We start from the raw sequence: 21,535 nt of genomic DNA on the forward strand, positions 1-21,535 counted from the left end.
TTTACAATTTCTTCTTTTGCTTCCTTAACTAGTGCCCCGGGGGCATTGGTTAACATTTCTCATTTAAAAATAGTAGAAATTTTTTGGAAATCACATATTATTCTTGATCAAAAAACATCATTCGAAAAATAATTTTTATGAAAAGTTATTTTAAATAGCCTTTTATTTTAGACATTTTTAAAATGTTATTATCCAAAAAAAGTTAAAACAAAATGATGAAATATTATTTATAATAACATTCCAAGATAAAATATTCAAACGAATTTTTCATTTGATGTTTTCCTTCAAAAATTATTTGTTAAAAATTTATAGCAAAAAGATGCTAAATTATACAAATTTATTTAAGAAAAAACTATAACAAACTACTCTAAACCAAACTTTTGGAGTTAACTATAAAGTTTTAATAATCATGTCATGTAGCTTAAACACTGTATATCTTATCAAGGTTGAGTTCCTTAAAAAAAAATGTCATCAAGGTTGAGTGAGACTAATCATTAGTGAGTTTAATTATATAGTCAGTAGACCTCCACACAATAAAATTTGGTTTAAACAGATAATTTAGTCCTTAAATTTTAAGTCTCTCGACAATTTGATCCATAATTTTTTTTTTTTATAGAGATGGTCCATAAACTATCAAAATCAACTAAACAAATTTTAAACTATCCTTTCATCCAATTATTTACTCTCTTAATTAAAAAATTGTGTTTTGTTTTTTATGATCATACAGCGACGTAAATGATGTACTTTTTATAGTATAGTTTAAAAACGAAATTGATGAGAGCATGACAATTTAAGGATCAAATTCATACAATTTGCTCGAGGAGTGTTATTTGAACAATCATTTTTGTCAGACAATTAAAAATGAGAATTGATACAAAAACCAAAGTAATACAGGGAGAAAATAAAAACACAGCCTGAATATGAGAGAGAAAGTCGTCACAAAAATTATCACAATCATTTCTCAATTTGCAAACTCAACCTCAGAGAGGTTCAAGGTTGCGAGTCTAATCATTATCAAAATGCGATGGTACACTCTAAACACCAAATCGACTTCCCCACTCTCACTGGCTCGAAGAACACAACACAACAAAACATGAATATTCATTTATCCCTTTCCCCTTCTAGAAACTTCCACTAGTTTTGATTTTACCATTCAAACCCAATCATGTTAGAAAATTGCTGTATACACATGTTATAAGGCTGAAAAACACAAGTAAAAGACGAAAATGCCACCGTGACAGTTAACTACCGAAATTAAGAACCGGCTGCAGTTAACTGCCGAAGGAAACTTCGGGAGTTAACTGCCGATGAAGAAAAAAAAACCATTGACACTTAAGTGCCGAGGAGCTCAAAACTGCCAATTTTTTTCCCTACTTGTTGAGTTAGCGTATGCGTTTTAACTGAAACTTAAGTGCCTCATTTAGAAATTAAAATAGTAGAAGATATATAGAAAATGTGTGTCTAGCTTTAGAAACTTAAACCTGTCCTCTAGATATTGTTTTTTTAGTTGAGGATGTAGGATATAATAATTGATTATCCTCAATTTATAGGTAAGCTAGCTTTAAATTCAAAGGGTTTGAATTTGAAATATTTGTTTACAAGGGTAGGTAAGGATTGTGAACCATGCCTCAAAAGAGTGGCACCAAAGAAAGATAATTTTTCTTACTTTTAGCCGTTTTTTGTGACCTTGAGAGGCAAAAGAGGGAAAAAAAAACAAACGGAAACAAATGGAATTTGGTAGTTAAGTTATAATAGTGTTGTGACCTTTAGGCACTTAAGTTTCGATTCCACGACAAACAAACCACACATATATACGCTAGCTCAACAAGTAGGGGGAAATAATTTGGCATTTTTGAGCTCCTCAGCAGTTAACTGCCGAAGGAACTTCTGTAGTTAACTACAGCCGGTTCTTAATTTCGGTATAAAATGTGTATACAGCAATTTTCATCATGTTAACATACCCAGCAGCACTTGTTACTGTTGCAATCTTCAATTGATTCAACTTGGGTTTCAAAACTTTCTTTAAACCCCAAATCTTTTATCCATCAGTATGCTATTGTATTTTTTGTTTTAATTTGATGATGTTAGACGATTTTTATCAGTTTAAGATCCGACTTCAAATAGCTGCTGCTGTATAAGGAACATCGAAACAACATGGTCTTGATTCCTATGGTGAAAATCTATAACCTCCAAGTGTATCGATAATCATTAAGAAATTTATCTTGCACCATGCACCACTTGAGTGACTTGTGCACATCAGAAATTGCACTCAAATTAGATTTTTATTTCAAACATTTTTAAAAAATTGTCATTGAAAAAGAGTCCAAATTAGATTTTTATTTCAAACATTTTTTAAAAATTGTCATTGAAAAAGAGTCCGTAACAGAATGACTTATTCCAAGAAACTATTCAGACCGATTTCTGATTTTGAAGCTTTTTTTTTTAAAAAAAATTCTCTAAAAAAGCTGTAAACAAAAACAAAACAGTTGCATCCCCATATCGCATTCGCAGCCCAGTAAAAATGCAGTTTCCTAAAAATATATACAATTATGTTACTCGACTTTATACCACTGATAAGTAGGAAGAGTTAAATGTGAAAGACTACAGCAAAATTTTGAGAAAACAAAGCGACCTTTCGCCCAAAAATGAATACAATGAAGAGATTATAATTACAGCATCTCAGATTAACAACTAATAACCACCAAAGTCATAATCGTCATCACTACTCTCGGATTCAAGTCCTTGACTATCATCATCGTCGTCCTCATCCCCATCCGTCACAATATCCAACATGTCGTGTCCATCAAAGTCTATATCGTCCATCATGTAACCTCCATCGTCGTCATCATCATCAGGATCACTTACACTATCATCATCATCTTCATTGCTGCTCATGTCTTCAGCATCACTGTCGCTTCCCACACCAAAACCAGGGCCTAAAAGAGGATCTTCATTGTCATCGTCGTCATCTTCATCTTCTTCCTCGCTTTCAGCATCATCAGGATCAGAATCATCATCAGTTGGCCTCCGACGACCAATTTCATATGATCTGGCTGACGAATACATATCACCTTGATCATCCATGGTAATCAACCCAACAAATGAATCTGTTGGTTCGGTTGCAAAATCAAGAACACAGCGATCCACAGGGATGGTAGCAATGTCAGAATAATTTATTGCATCCACTGTGCGAAACGCTGAAAAAAGCGGATGCTTAACACGGCGTGCATGCATTGCTGACATTACATCCTCAAGATTTCTCCTTAAGATTGCATACATAACATCTCCACGAGCATTGAATGTTATTGCCGTCTGATCTAATGATGCTACACTACGTAGAAGTCTGAACTTGCGCAGATCCCAGACTTCGGAGTTTATAATAACCTGGGAAAACAGAAACAAAGGTCAGAAATACGACTTTGTATACAGAAAGTATATATTCAAATTTTATAATTTAAAAAAAAAAATGCTGAATAGCTACAAATTGAAATTGCAAACAACATCTACAAATATTCATCCATATTTCACCATTTAATACATCAAAATATTGCTTAAAATATTCATAAATTGTTATATGATGACGAAATATATTTAGATGCTTATGTAAAACCTATTAACACAATTGATGTATACTTATCACATTGCTAAAAAATATATGAAAACTATACTTATGTCTTGGAGTCGCTCAACAATCCTGGAATTTTGGCCATAAACGATAACCCTTCTTCCACAATCTCCAAGTTAATTATTTTATGGGTGCATAAGAAATACTCTTAATAATGAGGTTGATATTTGAACCTCCGAACATCATCTCACCTCTATAGACTTGCTAAGTAAAGAACATTATATCTATAAGTCTACACTGGAAGTCGATTCAATGTAAAATCAATCTATAAAATAAGTATAATGTTCAGACATGCAGGATTTCAAATACCTCATTTCCAGCAGGATGAAAGCCTCCACCTCCATAATCAGTGAACTGATCAAAGCGATGAACAGGCGTAGACACTCGCGGGTCCCATAAGACACCATTCCAAAGCAGCATTGAATCGGCAGGGCTAAAGTGGATTGAAGAATAAGCATGACCCCGCCCTGTAGAAGTAGTGAATGTATCTGACAAGGTTGCTTCTAACTTGCCTTCCTGGATATCATATAAAAGGATTTCCCGTGCAGTAGATTCTGAAGACAAGGCAGCAAATGTTTTCCCGGAATTACTAAACCTGGCAGCCTTGCACCCTTCAAATGATCGGGTGGGACCAGCTAATATTGATGTTGCATCCCACATCTTAACATCTTTAGAGGACGAAGAAAGCAACAATTGGGTCTCACCAGAAACAAAAGATTGAACAAGGGTCAAGGGAGCATCGTGGCCAGTGAAGCTCTCTACCACATTATTGTTGTTTGAATCAAAAAATTTGAGTTCTCCAGTATGGCTACCAACAGCAATATGCGAGGAGTCTCCAACAAAAGTAATGCATGTTAATAATGCACCCGCATCGTCCCGATAAGTGCGCCATGGCCTAAACCGGCTAAAAACAAATTGACGATCCTTGCGATTACCATGTACTCCACCATACATAAACTTAAATTCACGGGTACCAAGCCGAGCAGTCACATTAGAGGGGGCATCGAGGCTTCGCTTAGGTTCCGGACAAACATGTGGGTGCAGAAGAGATATTGGAGGAAGGGTGGTAATGGGGGCTGGGCATTGGCGATGCTGATGTTTCAGATACTGAACCACTAGAGAATCCAGTGTCACACGCTCAGGGTTGTTCAGCTGAAGGTCATTCACTACTTGGGAGGATGGTGTCATCTGACCTAGATTTGAGATGCAGTACTGATTGTCATCCACATAGTCAGCTGTACAACGGCCTTGCTGACTCCTCAGATTACCAGTTGGTGTGAAAAGCCCAACAGCATCAGTATGCAGGCTGCTTTTACGAACTGAACTCGAGCAAATAGGAGAACGAAGTCCCTGATCCCCGACATTTAGTCGCTTTGCAGATGATGAAAACATTGGTATGTCCTTTAGATCCGATAACTTTCGTTTGGTCGGCAAGGTGATTGGAGTCTTGAACTGAGATCCAGTTTCAGTGTTATGTTTTACTGAAGATTCAGATGGATTCTCTACTGTACTAGTTTCTGAAGACTCTTTCCCAGCACGTAACCATTTTCTGGTTGATGAATGCCGAGAGTCGATAACTTGGTGTCTTGTATGAGAACCAAAAGACGACGAGAAAGTTAGCGACTTTTTCCTTGCAGAGCCAGCATCACTTTTCAAGCAAGCATCCTCATTCTTTGAATTATACTTCAGTTTACTGGTGAGAAATCCACTAGGAGTACGACCCGAAGGCCACTGAATTTGTGTTGAAGAAACTTCCTGTGTTGTGGGTTGTTGTGCAAGGGAAGATGGAGCAAGTAATGACGGCAAAGAAGTTAACTGAGCCTCTTTAAGCAATAAAGAAGCAGTTTGTCCCAATCCAGATGCCTGCAAGTGTTCATGAATTAAGAGCAAGAGTTCCCTGCATAAGACAACCAACAAATAAACAGCCATCAGAAGGGATACTGCAATAAAGGTTGGCAGAAGAACTGTAAATGTATACAAAAATCCTGAATGGTGAATTTTTGTAATGTAAAAATGACTGGAAACCTTGAAGGGTAAGTAATAGGAGTGGCAGCAGCTATGGCAGCCCTTTCAATGCGCCTTAATGCAGGAGTAGCTGCATCACTAGCAACTAATGTACTTGCACGCCCTAAATTAGCGACAATCTACATATGTAATTGCAACATAAGTATCAGTAGCAGACAATTTAAGCATCAATAGTAAACTTCATAGAGCACATGTAAATTATGTTTACTTTAATTAAGATCAGTAAATTATGTTAAGTTTAAGTAAGATCACTGGTTTTACTTGTCTTCTTTTTCAAAGATTTATTTTGGAAACCGTTTAAACAATTTAATCCTAAAAAGTTTGTTTTTCTTGAAAATTAAAAATAGTTAATTTCTAAGCAAAGCTTAACCTTTTTTAAAAAGCTCAAATAAATAGTTTACAAATGAACTAACATAGAATGCAATACATATTGAGAATGTACATCGACTAAACTTCCAAATCATAACAAAAACAAAATTGACGAGGAAAAAGAAAATACAAAAAAAAAAAAAAAAAAAAAACTCATTACAGATATTCTTCTAGCTGGAATATAATTGAATAGAATAATATGTGCCATGGCAACAAAATGTATCAATACCATTCAATTCAATCCTGGGTTAATATGGTAAAATATCTAGTGAATAAACTTAAGCCTCAATTGTATGATATTTTTTTTTAACATGGGTAGTGAAACTCAGACAAACAAAAAACAGTAAAGCACACAGCATGAGTCCATAACAAGTTCACTCAACCCAACATGATACTCTGAAACACAGTTCAGCAACACCAAAAAGCCGAGATGCTTACCCCAATTAGCTCAATTGCAGCCTGGGATAGTTCAGCTTGCCACCTACCCTGTTCTGTTCCAAGTGTTGTGCTGCCTGAATCCCGGATTAGTTCTGACAGTCTTTTCCCAACCTAGAACACAAACAATATCAGGAAATTACTTCCCAATGACAACAGAAAATGTTGTGTTTCAAAAACCATCATAAAAAATACTAATAGTTTTCAGACTTAAATGCGACTAAATAGTTGTTAGGTAGATCCCTTAGTAAGTTGAAATAATTGTTAGGTGTCACATGTCTATTGGTACTAAATTACTGCTAGAAGAGGAGTTAGTTGAAGGCTGGGATTAGCTAGAGAAATAAAGCACATTGCATACAAATTGAAGTGCGTGAGAGGGATAGTTTTCTTATGAGAGAAATTGGGCCTTTGACTAGGGAGGTGCAGACCCTCAAATTTTTGCAACATTTCTATAACTAGAGAATTTACCCCTGCATCTTGGAAGAAGATACAAGGTTCATATCAAAGAAAGTTAATGTTGTTCACCTGAAGTTTTGTCAATATATGTGCAATAGTATCATCTCTGGCTAATCCAAGCAGTACCCGACAAGCTAGAGCACGGAGACAGTCCAGGGCAGCTGGAGGTGAATATATACGCGGTTGGAGGAGATGCAGAAGAACCTTTATACCATTATTATTACGGACAGCCTCTCTTGCCTGATGATATCCTTGTTCCAACTGTGTAGCAAGGCCGGCACAGCGTGCTCCTGCACCCAAAGATATTCTTCGGTCACCAACCAAGCCTGAACTTGCAGAGGGAACGGGAGTTTGAGGAGTAGTATTCACAGATTGTGTAGTCAGTGCTGCAGCAGTTCCTCGATCTACAGCACTGGACTCTCCATTCCTCTCCCTAGGATCTGTGATATTACGTTCGGCATTTCTGTCTCTAGTCTCTAGAGCACCATTAGAGGCTTGTGAAGACGGGAACTGCTGGCCTTGTGACACTGCAGGTGGTTTATTGCTGATTGAAGGAGGAGGGCAAACAAGGTTGACTAAAACATTTAATGCTGGTTGAATTATCTGAAATACAGAATATCATTTATCAGCATTATTAGCATGTCAAAAATTTAAAGCACCTCCCTTTAACAACAACAGATGTTAGGGAAGCAAACACTACAATCGCTACCACAAGACACTTACCTCGGGGTCAACGTGACTACTGGCAATATTTGCTGCATCCAAAATTACAGATATACCAGCACGATTGGTGCTTAATGTTGCATTTACAATCATTTTACGACTGCTAGGTACCAATGTAACAATTTGCAAAACCCCTAATGCATACTGAAGCAAATCATGTAGATATCGCTCCACGGGTGGGGCCTATAAAACAACAAGAACTAGGTAAATAAATATATTGCAAGACAAAGGGATCACAAACTATATAATAAGGTGATGTTAACTTGTGCCCTTGGGGCATAAGTTTAGAAACTAAACATAGAAACCTTTTTTTGAAAATTGTGCATTCAATATATTAAAAGTTTGAAATTTTATCTTTTCAATAACAAAAGTTATTTTTTAATTCCATTTTTAGTTTCTTAACTTGTGCCCTAAGGGCACAAGTTAACATGACCCATATAATAAATATGACATACCTGACATAATTCCAGCATAGTAATATGCCCATTAGATGCCAAGAATTTCTCCACTTCTCGCCAACCTGTTCTGACAAATGCCGGACCTAGCTTCCGATCTTTTTGTAATTGTAAGAATACTGCATCCATTGCCTCGTTACTAATATCTAGTGGCTTGTAAGCAGCCCTTGTGCTTGGAATATTTCTAGCAGAACTACGATTGCTTTTGTTTGGACGGATAGAATCTATTAATACTAGGAGGTGTGCTCTGAAATATTGCCGCAGAGCAACACAAGTGTGATAGGCTACCTGCTTCTCAGATGAGGTCAGCACTTCAGCAGATGATGTTCTATCATTTCGAAGTGATCCTGAGTTAGACGAGCCCAAGGCTCCAGAAGTTACTCCTGATCTTATGGAAGCAGCATCATTGAGAAGGCCCAGTAATTTCTGTAAACCATCCTGAGAGTCAAAAGCATCGAGAACTGCTCTAAAGACAAATGCGGCAGCAAAAAACAATGCTGCATTCTTCCGGGCTAGGTCTTGATTGCACTCGATGAGTTGGAGAGCCAACTCAACCACATGATAAATCACATCAGATGGAAGAGCACAAACCCGTTCCATTATCCCCTGAAATAAGAATCTAGAGTCAAAATAATGTAATAGCATTGTAGGAAGATCAATAACAAGGAAGATGTACACAAAGGTTTGGAGTATAATCGCTATTACACATCTCACATCACGATTATTACAATTTAAAATATTGAATACCTGAAGGGAACCGATGGTAAATAAACACGAAGAAAGGCCAAAGAATGTTTGGGCCGTTCTAGGGACAGCAAGAAGCTTTTGCATTCCCCCACGGTCCACAAATAGTGCAGCAAATTTCCTATGGGCAGCCAAAGCGCATATCAGCTTCATGACATCGGGCAACACGAAAGCAACCTTGGACGGCTCGTGATGTTTAGAATTTTGCTGCAGAAGTCCAAGACAAACATCAACACCCTTCTCGTGCAATACAGGTCCAAGAACTTCAACGTATTCTCCAAGTAATGCAAGACACTGAATGCAATATTTTTCCCTCAATTGTGTAAGTGTTCGAGTGTCTGGGAGGAAATAATCTTCAACATCCTCAATGGATTCTGTTTCTCTGCTAGTAACATTCTCTGTCTCGGTATTGATGCAGACAGATCTCCTGCAACCAATCCAATAATAACATTGTCAAAACGGCTAAGAGAACCTGTCTGGCAGTTATTTGTCTCAGGCTCTCGGCACTCAAATTGTTCGTAATTATATTCTTAAGTACCTTGAAACTTCAACAGCAGATGCAGCATCAATAACAGTTGATGCAGCTCTCGAAGCAGCCAAAACAGATGCTTCTTCATCATTGGTGGATTTATATTCCTGAATATATACATAAATAAGATATTTTATCATTTAAGTTTTGATTATAAGTTATGAAGTACAGTCACACCCACAATATATTAAAATAAGATATTTTATCATTTAAGTTTTGATTATAAGTTATGAAGTACAGTCACACCCACAATATATTAACAAGGTATAATTTTTTGTATTTGAAAAAGGTGATCGAGCATCAGCATACCTCTGAAGCTGCAGTTTTAACAAGGTCAGCAGCAGCATCACCAGCTGCTTTGACGGCTTCTTCAGGTGCATTGGCTGACCTGGCTTCAGCTTCAGCAGCTTGGACTGCTTTCCGAACAAGATCGGAGATATCTTTACTTCCAATACGACACTCTTGGAAACAATCATCATTATCCTCTCTTTCAGAAATCAAAGCCTCGGAAATAGAACTCGTAAGAGTCTTCTTAGAATCAGGCACCCGCTTAACGTCACCATTCCTCAACGAGCTCCTATCTCTAACACTCCGCCCCTGTCCTAGGCGACTGGCGGAACCAGCAGATGACAGAACAGGTTCACTGTCTACTGGCCCTTCATTGACCCTTCCTTTCCCCCTAGATCTTCCCCATCCACGGTTAGTACGCCGCCTAGAAGATTCGTCTCTAGCATTGTCTTCATGGTCACCATATTTTATCCTTCCATCACGAATATCTTTACAGCGCCATCTCTCTTCCCCCTCGGAATCAGCCTCGCAGACATCAGCACCCTCGCTGAGTCCATCAGGTGGTTCACCATCTATCCAAGGATCTTCTTGGCAAGCTTGTCCGCTATCCTGACCCCGTTCAGGAGCTTGGTCATCAAAAGATCCCTCTTCAATCATCCTTGTATCATCTACATGACTTGATTCCAGGAGCTGGCGAAACCTTCCACGACTATCATCTCTACCTCTCACTGAAGTATTCCCAGATGAATGTTTGTTCTCCGATAAATGACTACTATCTTTCTGGCTGCCACTAGTCTCACCCAGCACGCACAAACGAAGATATCGCATGAGCTTAGCTGACAAGCCAGATGTCAATACATCTTCCACTATTTGACCTCCACTGAAATCATTTCAAATTCAACAAGAAAAATATGAGTAAAAAATAGGGATAATAAGCAAACCACCAACGTCGTCAAGAAGCGAAAATAAAGACACAAAGTGAAGCAAAAACTTCTGCCCCCGATAGCTAAAACATTTTATCAATGGAGCAACATAGCATACCCAACCAAACACACGGCAAGGAGTCCAGTAGAATATGCTTTCAACATTTCTGAATCCGAGGCATCTTTTCCCACCGGATCACGCTTCAGGTTTTGCTCCTCCGCCGCCGACCTACTACTATCCTCCGTCGCCCAATTGTTTAAGTTCTCAAGGACCGGTTCTTCAAAAACATGGGGATACTGTCCAATTAAAAATTCATCAAATTCATGAGATACCAATACCCGCAGAATGACGAAAACACGATAAAAAAAAAATCACAAAAGCCAATCAAAACAAGTGGAAAAAATAATCTTACAATCCAAGTTAGAGAACAGCACAAGAGTAGTCTGACAGAAGCAGCTCGAACTGCGGTGGAGTATCCATTTTCGGAGAGAAACTTCAAAGATATTAACTCAAAGAAATCATCGTTTTCCTGTGTCAAAAAATGTAACAAAAGCCAAATTACTACCTCAGTAATTTAATAATCTTAAAAAAAAAAAAAAAAAAACTACACCAAAAAAGATCAAATAATAATACCCGAATTATACTCCCAAGGCGTCCAATGTTATGGGCAGCACGAGCATTGGTTGAAGATGAATGAGCATTCTCATCCATGTAGCTACATTTCAAAAATTAAATTAAATTATTAGCAAAAAATGAAATACAATATTCATAGTGTAAGCTGAGAATTGGTGAATGCAGTACATGAATGTCTAAGAAATGAATTAATTAAAAAATTAGAAAAGAATGGTTGGAACGTACTTGGACTCTTGAGTTTCAAGAATGGTGGCAAGAGCGTGAAGAACATTAGGTTTAGGGTTATCGGGAGAGGAAGTGATTTTATCCATGAGTTTGTTAACCTTTGAAATTAACTCTTCATCTTCCATCCTCGATGAATCTTCGTCTTCTTCTTCGTCACGTGGTGGTTGAGCTTGATTTTGATTCGGTTGATTATCCATCGAAAATCAGTTACGGCGGCGATGCAGAGATGATTGATTTATCCGGCAACCGTGTGATTAATTAATTGATTAATAATAATGAAAAATTGATGATTAATGTTTGTGTGTTTATATATGATTCTAACTACCTATCGAAATTTTCTAAAGTATATAATAAGGGTTGTGTTGTGTTGCAGAGATGGTGAAATATAGAGTTAGAAGAGAAGTGCACAACTCAACACCGATGGATCGGAATGTTCCGGAGATATTCGACCCGGTTGGCTGCGTGATTAACCCTAACACTACTTCTCCAAGTTTCCCACTTCTTAAGCCCTAACAAAAACAACACTAGTAATAACCAACAAAAAAGTTACCCAACCCAAGATAAACCAGCCCGAATAGGACTTCTCTTAGATTGGATAAAAAAAATATTATTTTTAAGGGGATAGATAAAAAGTTTTTTTTAGGAAGATAAAAAAAAAATCATGTTACCTCCTGTCTTTAGGACATATGTTAAACAACCCAAAAGTATAAATTATTTCTTAAATTTGCGCATTGAATTAATTAAGGGTTAATTAAGTTTTTGGTCCTTATAAATATACGTAGTTTTTGATCCTTATAAAAATAAATCACACTTTTTAGTCCCTACAAATTTTTTCGTTAGTGTTTTTAGTCCCTCTTAAATTAAATTTTTTTTAATTATACTTAAAATTTTAAATTTTTTACATACTTGTTTAAAACATTATAAAAGATTCCGCCACAATAAATTAGCTCAAAATTTTATTCTTAAGTCCAAATTTTCGTTAGATTTATCTTGAATTTTTGGCGTTTTAAAAAAATTATATTTAATTCATTACATGTTAAAAAATTCTAATTTTTTATAAAAGAGATTATTATAATATTTTTAACATGTCTGTTAAAAATCATTTAAAAATATAAAAGGTTAAGTATAATTAAACAAATTTCAATTTAATAGAGACCAACACATACTTTTAGTCCTTGTAAAATTAAAATTTGCTTAATTGTGCTTAAACGTTTAAATTTGTAACATATTTTTCACATACTTACTTAGAATATTATACAAAGTTCCTCCGCAAAAAAATAACTTAAAATTTTATTATTAGGTCCAAATTTTCATTAATATAATCTTGAAATTTTGGCTTTTAGAAAAATTCATATTTAATTCATTACATGTTAAAAAACTACATTTTTTTATAAAAGAGTGTCTTACGATGTTATGAACATGTATGTAAAAAATCTTTTAAAAATTTAGAAGTTTAAGTGTAACGCCCTAGTTATTTATTTAATTATTTTATTGTGTGGAGTATATATATATATTATTATATATGATGTTGGTGATTTATGTGGAGTATATGCATGTATTTATATATATGTGATTTTTGGATGTTCTATGTGATGCATTATTTTAATATATGGTTTATTATATAATAATTAGATTAAGTGTGAAATAATGATTATTTTGGAGTTTGGGAAATAATAGTAATTATTAGAAGTTATGGGGAGTTAAGTATAATTAAAGGGAGTTACATTTTGGTGGGAGGTTAATACAGAGAAGTTGGAATTAGTTTTTACGTAGAAGCAGTTTTGGGAGAAAACAAGAGAAAACCAGGGGCAAGAGAGAAGAACCAGAGGAACCCTTTTTGCTGTGCAATTTTCATTCTGAATTAAGGTAAGGGTGGGGTTTACTTCAATGGTGTAGAATTTAAAGTCTGATTTTGAGTTTAACAGGTTTTGGTAAAAATTGGGGATTTTGGGTTTTATGATGAAATGGTAGTTTTGAAGTTGTAAGCATGAATTTGATGTTAGAAATAGGTTCTAAGTGCACACAGAAAGTTAATTTGCATCTGTAAACTGATTTGGGGAGTGATTGGAAGAAAAATGGGATTTTTGGGTAAAACCAGTTTTCTGCCCGTACAGAAGTTCATCGCTCGCCTCGCGAGCAACTGTGCTCGCCATGGCGAGTGAGCAACTTCATCGCTCGCCTCGCGAGCAATCCAACTCGCCATGGCGAGTAGCCCAGATTAAAACTTAATTTTTGAAAAGTTGTTATAAGATGTTTTGGGGATGGTTTAAGGTACCTAGATGATTTTAATGATGAATGGTGGAAGTTTTAGGTTAGAAAGATGAATAGGGAGCTTAGAATTGGAGTTTGAGTGAGAAAATAGCATTTTTCCCGAGAGCACCTAATTTTCACTCGCCTCGAGTTCGCCTTGAACTCGCCATGGCGAGCTAGTGTTTTTGTGAACTCGCCATGGCGAGCAGATGTGCTCGCGAGGCGAGCTACTCAGTTCCTGTATGTTGAATTTCGTGCTTGATTGGTAGTACCTTAATGTTGTTGTATTGAGCATAGTTTCATGTAATTATGCATTATTGTGGTTGTTTTGATTTCTGGATTGATGATTGCTGATGATGAATGAAATGTATGCAAAGTAATGAATCATACATGTTGTTTAAGTTGAGTCACATGGAGTTGCATTGCATGGTCAGTTGTATGTAGATATACACAAGTAGGTCCATTGCATATGCATAAAACAGCGGTGAGGGCTTCGGTCCTGGAGTACTAGTTGCTCAACAGCGGTGAGGGCTTCGGTCCTGATGAATGCTTTAACCATTCAAAAGCGGTGAGGGCCTCGGTCCTGATTGGTACCACATGCATTATTGCATTTCATTTAAGAAGTCTAAGATGGTGTCTTAGCAGTGGTCATGTCATTTGCATGAGTCTTAGTGGTTATTCAGTTGTTATCTGATAAGGTGAATTTGGTGTTGAATAGGTGATATATACATATATATGATATTCAGGATGATTATGGTGTGTTGTTGATGTTGTTGATGCTTGTGACTTATACCTTCATATGTTTACAAGATAATGTGTTGTTGATTAGGGTGTTAGATTCAATGGTTGATTTTAATATCTATATTTATTGTTGTGAATCTCACCCCTTCTGCTTGAAAATGTTGCCCTTCCTATGGGTAACTTGCAGGTGATCCTGAGTAGTAGGTGGTGGCTCAAAGTCGTGTCTAGGGCTTTGATACGTGGGATGGGAATTATCATTTTTGTTATTGTTGCTTTTCCTTTCCATGTATCAAATTTTGGAACTTATGGTGTGGAGCCTTTTATTATCTTTTGAACATTGTTGATGAATTATGCTAAGGCCTTTAATGCCGTAGGATGTTGTTGGATTGAAAACTATTCCGCTGCTATGTTTTAATATTTTATCAGGTGGTTTGATTAAATAGTTTTATTTTCTATTTAAGAATTTTGAAATTGCAATGTAGCATACCCGTTTGGTGAAATACTCTGATGATTATTGTTATTTATTTACTTTTGGGTAACGGGGTGTTACAATTTGGTATCAGAGCAGGTTGGTCCGTCCGGCCAAGTAGTAGAGTCTTGTTGAGCCACCTAGGATAGAGTGTCAACTTTATGTTGCTTTTTGTTGTTGTCCTGTTGGTTGTTTGTTGTGTCTTGGTATGAACTTGTTGGAGAATAACCATGTTCATATCAATTGCTTTAGTAAGACGGTGTACTTTCCTTCTGCCGGAGAAGAGAGTAAAGCTGAGTTTGTGACTACAAAGCAGTTGTAGGAGTTGTTGAATGAAGGTACTTCAGTGGTTGCTTTGACGGCGTCTTTGTCGGTGGAAAATCAAGCTGTGATTGATGGGTTACCCGTAGTGAATGAATTTTCGGAAGTGTTTCCTGAAGAGATTCCTGATGTGCCACCAGAAAGGGAGGTTGAATTTTCAATTGATCTTGTTCCAGGAACTAAGCCGGTGTCGATGGCACCGTACCGTATGTCAGCTTCTGAGTTGGCTGAGTTGAAGAAACAGTTGGAGGACCTGTTAGATAAGAAGTTTGTAAGACCCAGTGTTTCGCCTTGGGGAGCACCGGTGTTGTTGGTAAAGAAGAAGGATGGTAGTATGAGATTGTGTATAGATTACCGTCAGTTGAACAAAGTTACGATCAAGAACAGATATCCGCTTCCTAGAATTGACGACTTGATGGATCAGTTGGTTGGTGCCAAGATTTTTAGTAAGATTGATTTGAGGTCTGGTTATCATCAGATAAAAGTGAAGGATGAGGATATGCAGAAGACGGCCTTTAGGACACGTTATGGTCATTACGAGTACAAAGTGATGCCTTTCGGTGTTACTAATGCGCCTGGTGTTTTTATGGAGTACATGAACCGAATTTTCCATGCTTTTCTGGATAAGTTTGTTGTGGTGTTTATTGATGATATTTTAATCTATTCCAAGAATGAGGAGGAGCATGCAGAGCATCTGAGAATTGTATTGCAAGTGTTGAAGGAAAAGAGGTTGTATGCTAAGTTATCAAAATGTGAGTTCTGGTTAAATGAAGTAAGTTTTCTGGGTCACATTATTTCTGGTAGTGGTATTGCAGTGGATCCTTCAAAGGTTGATGCGGTATCACAATGGGAGACTCCGAAGTCAGTAACTGAGATCAGAAGTTTTCTGGGTTTGGCTGGTTATTACCGCAGGTTCATAGAAGGGTTTTCGAAGTTGGCTCTTCCGTTGACACAGTTGACCTGTAAGGGTAAGTCTTTTGTGTGGGATGCTCAGTGTGAGAGTAGTTTCAATGAATTGAAGCGAAGATTGACAACTGCTCCTGTTTTGATTTTGCCTAAACCAGAAGAACCGTTTGTTGTGTACTGTGATGCGTCTAAGCTGGGCTTAGGTGGTGTTTTGATGCAAGATGGTAAGGTGGTAGCGTATGCTTCTAGGCAGTTACGTATTCATGAGAAGAATTATCCTACACATGACCTGGAGTTAGCTGCGGTGGTTTTTGTTTTGAAAATTTGGAGGCATTATTTGTACGGTTCCAGATTTGAGGTGTTCAGTGATCATAAAAGTTTGAAGTATTTATTTGACCAGAAGGAACTGAACATGAGGCAGAGGAGGTGGTTAGAGTTACTGAAGGATTTTGATTTTGGCTTGAATTACCATCCTGGTAAGGCCAATGTGGTTGCTGATGCTTTGAGTAGGAAAACGTTGCACATGTCTGCTTTGATGGTGAAAGAGTTTGAGTTGTTAGAACAGTTCAGAGATATGAGTCTTGTCTGTGAATTGTCACCCCAGAGTATACAGTTGGGAATGTTGAAAATTGATAGTGATTTCTTGAACAGTATCCGAGAAGCTCAGAAAGAAGATTTGAAGTTTGTTGATTTGATGACTTCTGGTAATGACACTGAGGATAGTGATTTCAAAGTTGATGATCAGGGTGTGTTGAGGTTCAGAGGTAGAGTTTGTATTCCTGACAATGAGGAGTTGAAGAAGTTGATTCTTGAGGAGAGTCACAAGAGTAGGTTGAGTATTCACCCAGGGGCTACAAAAATGTACCATGATTTGAAGAAGCTGTTTTGGTGGTCCGGTTTGAAAAGGGATGTTGCTCAGTTTGTTTATGCCTGTTTGATTTGTCAGAAGTCTAAGGTTGAGCATCAGAAGCCTGCAGGGTTGTTGACACCGTTAGATGTACCAGAGTGGAAGTGGGACAGTATCTCTATGGATTTTGTAACGAGTTTACCGAACACTCCGAGAGGGCATGACGCTATTTGGGTTGTTGTCGACCGGTTGACGAAGTCGGCACATTTCATTCCTATTAATATCAGTTATCCGGTAGCGCAGTTAGCAGAGATTTATATTCACAGTGTGGTGAAGCTTCATGGTGTTCCGTCTAGCATTGTGTCAGATAGAGATCCGAGGTTTACTTCTAGGTTCTGGAAAAGTTTACAGGACGCCTTGGGTTCGAAATTGAAGTTGAGTTCGGCTTATCATCCTCAAACAGATGGTCAGTCGGAGAGGACAATTCAATCATTGGAAGATTTGTTGAGAGTGTGTGTGCTTGAGCAAGGTGGAGCTTGGGACAGTCACTTGCCTTTGATTGAGTTTACTTATAACAACAGCTATCACTCGAGTATTGGTATGGCACCGTTCGAAGCCTTGTATGGTCGGAGGTGTAGGACTCCTTTATGCTGGTTTGAGTCGGGTGAGAGTGTTGTGTTGGGACCGGATTTGGTACATGAGACTACTGAGAAAGTCAGGTTGATAAGAGAAAAGATGAAAGCTTCGCAGAGTCGACAGAAGAGTTACCATGACAAGCGAAGGAAGGATCTTGAGTTTCAGGAGGGTGATCATGTTTTTCTGAGGGTCACTCCTTTGACGGGTGTTGGTCGGGCTTTGAAGTCGAGAAAGTTGACTCCTAAGTTCATTGGTCCGTATCAGATTTCAGAGAGAGTTGGTACAGTGGCATATAGAGTTGGTTTGCCACCACATCTTTCGAACTTGCACGATGTGTTTCATGTTTCTCAACTTCGGAAGTATGTTGCGGATCCTTCTCATGTGATTCCGAGGGATGATAATGTGCAGGTTAGGGACAACCTGACAGTTGAGACTATGCCATTGAGGATTGATGACAGAAAGGTGAAGTCCTTGAGAGGTAAAGAGATACCTCTTGTGAGAGTCGTTTGGGGTGGAGCGACTGGTGAAAGTTTGACTTGGGAGCTGGAGAGTAAGATGCGGGAGTCGTATCCGGAGTTGTTTGCTTGAGGTAAGATTTCGAGGACGAAATTCTGTAATTTGGGGAGAGTTGTAACGCCCTAGTTATTTATTTAATTATTTTATTGTGTGGAGTATATATATATATTATTATATATGATGTTGGTGATTTATGTGGAGTATATGCATGTATTTATATATATGTGATTTTTGGATGTTCTATGTGATGCATTATTTTAATATATGGTTTATTATATAATAATTAGATTAAGTGTGAAATAATGATTATTTTGGAGTTTGGGAAATAATAGTAATTATTAGAAGTTATGGGGAGTTAAGTATAATTAAAGGGAGTTACATTTTGGTGGGAGGTTAATACAGAGAAGTTGGAATTAGTTTTTACGTAGAAGCAGTTTTGGGAGAAAACAAGAGAAAACCAGGGGCAAGAGAGAAGAACCAGAGGAACCCTTTTTGCTGTGCAATTTTCATTCTGAATTAAGGTAAGGGTGGGGTTTACTTCAATGGTGTAGAATTTAAAGTCTGATTTTGAGTTTAACAGGTTTTGGTAAAAATTGGGGATTTTGGGTTTTATGATGAAATGGTAGTTTTGAAGTTGTAAGCATGAATTTGATGTTAGAAATAGGTTCTAAGTGCACACAGAAAGTTAATTTGCATCTGTAAACTGATTTGGGGAGTGATTGGAAGAAAAATGGGATTTTTGGGTAAAACCAGTTTTCTGCCCGTACAGAAGTTCATCGCTCGCCTCGCGAGCAACTGTGCTCGCCATGGCGAGTGAGCAACTTCATCGCTCGCCTCGCGAGCAATCCAACTCGCCATGGCGAGTAGCCCAGATTAAAACTTAATTTTTGAAAAGTTGTTATAAGATGTTTTGGGGATGGTTTAAGGTACCTAGATGATTTTAATGATGAATGGTGGAAGTTTTAGGTTAGAAAGATGAATAGGGAGCTTAGAATTGGAGTTTGAGTGAGAAAATAGCATTTTTCCCGAGAGCACCTAATTTTCACTCGCCTCGAGTTCGCCTTGAACTCGCCATGGCGAGCTAGTGTTTTTGTGAACTCGCCATGGCGAGCAGATGTGCTCGCGAGGCGAGCTACTCAGTTCCTGTATGTTGAATTTCGTGCTTGATTGGTAGTACCTTAATGTTGTTGTATTGAGCATAGTTTCATGTAATTATGCATTATTGTGGTTGTTTTGATTTCTGGATTGATGATTGCTGATGATGAATGAAATGTATGCAAAGTAATGAATCATACATGTTGTTTAAGTTGAGTCACATGGAGTTGCATTGCATGGTCAGTTGTATGTAGATATACACAAGTAGGTCCATTGCATATGCATAAAACAGCGGGGAGGGCTTCGGTCCTGGAGTACTAGTTGCTCAACAGCGGTGAGGGCTTCGGTCCTGATGAATGCTTTAACCATTCAAAAGCGGTGAGGGCCTCGGTCCTGATTGGTACCACATGCATTATTGCATTTCATTTAAGCAGTCTAAGATGGTGTCTTAGCAGTGGTCATGTCATTTGCATGAGTCTTAGTGGTTATTCAGTTGTTATCTGATAAGGTGAATTTGGTGTTGAATAGGTGATATATACATATATATGATATTCAGGATGATTATGGTGTGTTGTTGATGTTGTTGATGCTTGTGACTTATACCTTCATATGTTTACAAGATAATGTGTTGTTGATTAGGGTGTTAGATTCAATGGTTGATTTTAATATCTATATTTATTGTTGTGAATCTCACCCCTTCTGCTTGAAAATGTTGCCCTTCCTATGGGTAACTTGCAGGTGATCCTGAGTAGTAGGTGGTGGCTCAAAGTCGTGTCTAGGGCTCTGATACGTGGGATGGGAATTATCATTTTTGTTATTGTTGCTTTTCCTTTCCATGTATCAAATTTTGGAACTTATGGTGTGGAGCCTTTTATTATCTTTTGAACATTGTTGATGAATTATGCTAAGGCCTTTAATGCCGTAGGATGTTGTTGGATTGAAAACTATTCCGCTGCTATGTTTTAATATTTTATCAGGTGGTTTGATTAAATAGTTTTATTTTCTATTTAAGAATTTTGAAATTGCAATGTAGCATACCCGTTTGGTGAAATACTCTGATGATTATTGTTATTTATTTACTTTTGGGTAACGGGGTGTTACAATTTGGTATCAGAGCAGGTTGGTCCGTCCGGCCAAGTAGTAGAGTCTTGTTGAGCCACCTAGGATAGAGTGTCAACTTTATGTTGCTTTTTGTTGTTGTCCTGTTGGTTGTTTGTTGTGTCTTGGTATGAACTTGTTGGAGAATAACCATGTTCATATCAATTGCTTTAGTAAGACGGTGTACTTTCCTTCTGCCGGAGAAGAGAGTAAAGCTGAGTTTGTGACTACAAAGCAGTTGTAGGAGTTGTTGAATGAAGGTACTTCAGTGGTTGCTTTGACGGCGTCTTTGTCGGTGGAAAATCAAGCTGTGATTGATGGGTTACCCGTAGTGAATGAATTTCCGGAAGTGTTTCCTGAAGAGATTCCTGATGTGCCACCAGAAAGGGAGGTTGAATTTTCAATTGATCTTGTTCCAGGAACTAAGCCGGTGTCGATGGCACCGTACCGTATGTCAGCTTCTGAGTTGGCTGAGTTGAAGAAACAGTTGGAGGACCTGTTAGATAAGAAGTTTGTAAGACCCAGTGTTTCGCCTTGGGGAGCACCGGTGTTGTTGGTAAAGAAGAAGGATGGTAGTATGAGATTGTGTATAGATTACCGTCAGTTGAACAAAGTTACGATCAAGAACAGATATCCGCTTCCTAGAATTGACGGCTTGATGGATCAGTTGGTTGGTGCCAAGATTTTTAGTAAGATTGATTTGAGGTCTGGTTATCATCAGATAAAAGTGAAGGATGAGGATATGCAGAAGACGGCCTTTAGGACACGTTATGGTCATTACGAGTACAAAGTGATGCCTTTCGGTGTTACTAATGCGCCTGGTGTTTTTATGGAGTACATGAACCGAATTTTCCATGCTTTTCTGGATAAGTTTGTTGTGGTGTTTATTGATGATATTTTAATCTATTCCAAGAATGAGGAGGAGCATGCAGAGCATCTGAGAATTGTATTGCAAGTGTTGAAGGAAAAGAGGTTGTATGCTAAGTTATCAAAATGTGAGTTCTGGTTAAATGAAGTAAGTTTTCTGGGTCACATTATTTCTGGTAGTGGTATTGCAGTGGATCCTTCAAAGGTTGATGCGGTATCACAATGGGAGACTCCGAAGTCAGTAACTGAGATCAGAAGTTTTCTGGGTTTGGCTGGTTATTACCGCAGGTTCATAGAAGGGTTTTCGAAGTTGGCTCTTCCGTTGACACAGTTGACCTGTAAGGGTAAGTCTTTTGTG

At 37.7% G+C, this 21,535-nt stretch overlaps 1 protein-coding gene across 1 annotated transcript; it reads right to left on the reverse strand.

Moving 5' to 3' along the window:
* Window positions 1–2,474: 2,474 nt before the first annotated feature.
* LOC11427341 (DDB1- and CUL4-associated factor homolog 1) lies at window positions 2,475–11,927 on the reverse strand. Its single transcript, XM_003603464.4, has 14 exons — window positions 11,432–11,927; window positions 11,207–11,288; window positions 10,986–11,102; window positions 10,691–10,869; window positions 9,671–10,529; window positions 9,371–9,468; window positions 8,836–9,259; window positions 8,089–8,694; window positions 7,634–7,816; window positions 6,980–7,513; window positions 6,458–6,568; window positions 5,651–5,769; window positions 3,935–5,522; window positions 2,475–3,384 (listed from the first exon to the last, which is right to left on the reverse strand). The coding sequence occupies exons 1-14, from the start codon at window positions 11,626–11,628 to the stop codon at window positions 2,692–2,694; spliced, it is 5,790 nt and encodes a 1,929-aa protein (XP_003603512.2). The 5' UTR covers window positions 11,629–11,927; the 3' UTR covers window positions 2,475–2,691.
* Window positions 11,928–21,535: the final 9,608 nt, after the last annotated feature.

This window comes from Medicago truncatula, chromosome 3 (genome assembly GCF_003473485.1).
Source record: "Medicago truncatula cultivar Jemalong A17 chromosome 3, MtrunA17r5.0-ANR, whole genome shotgun sequence".
NCBI classification, from domain to species: Eukaryota; Viridiplantae; Streptophyta; class Magnoliopsida; order Fabales; family Fabaceae; genus Medicago; species Medicago truncatula.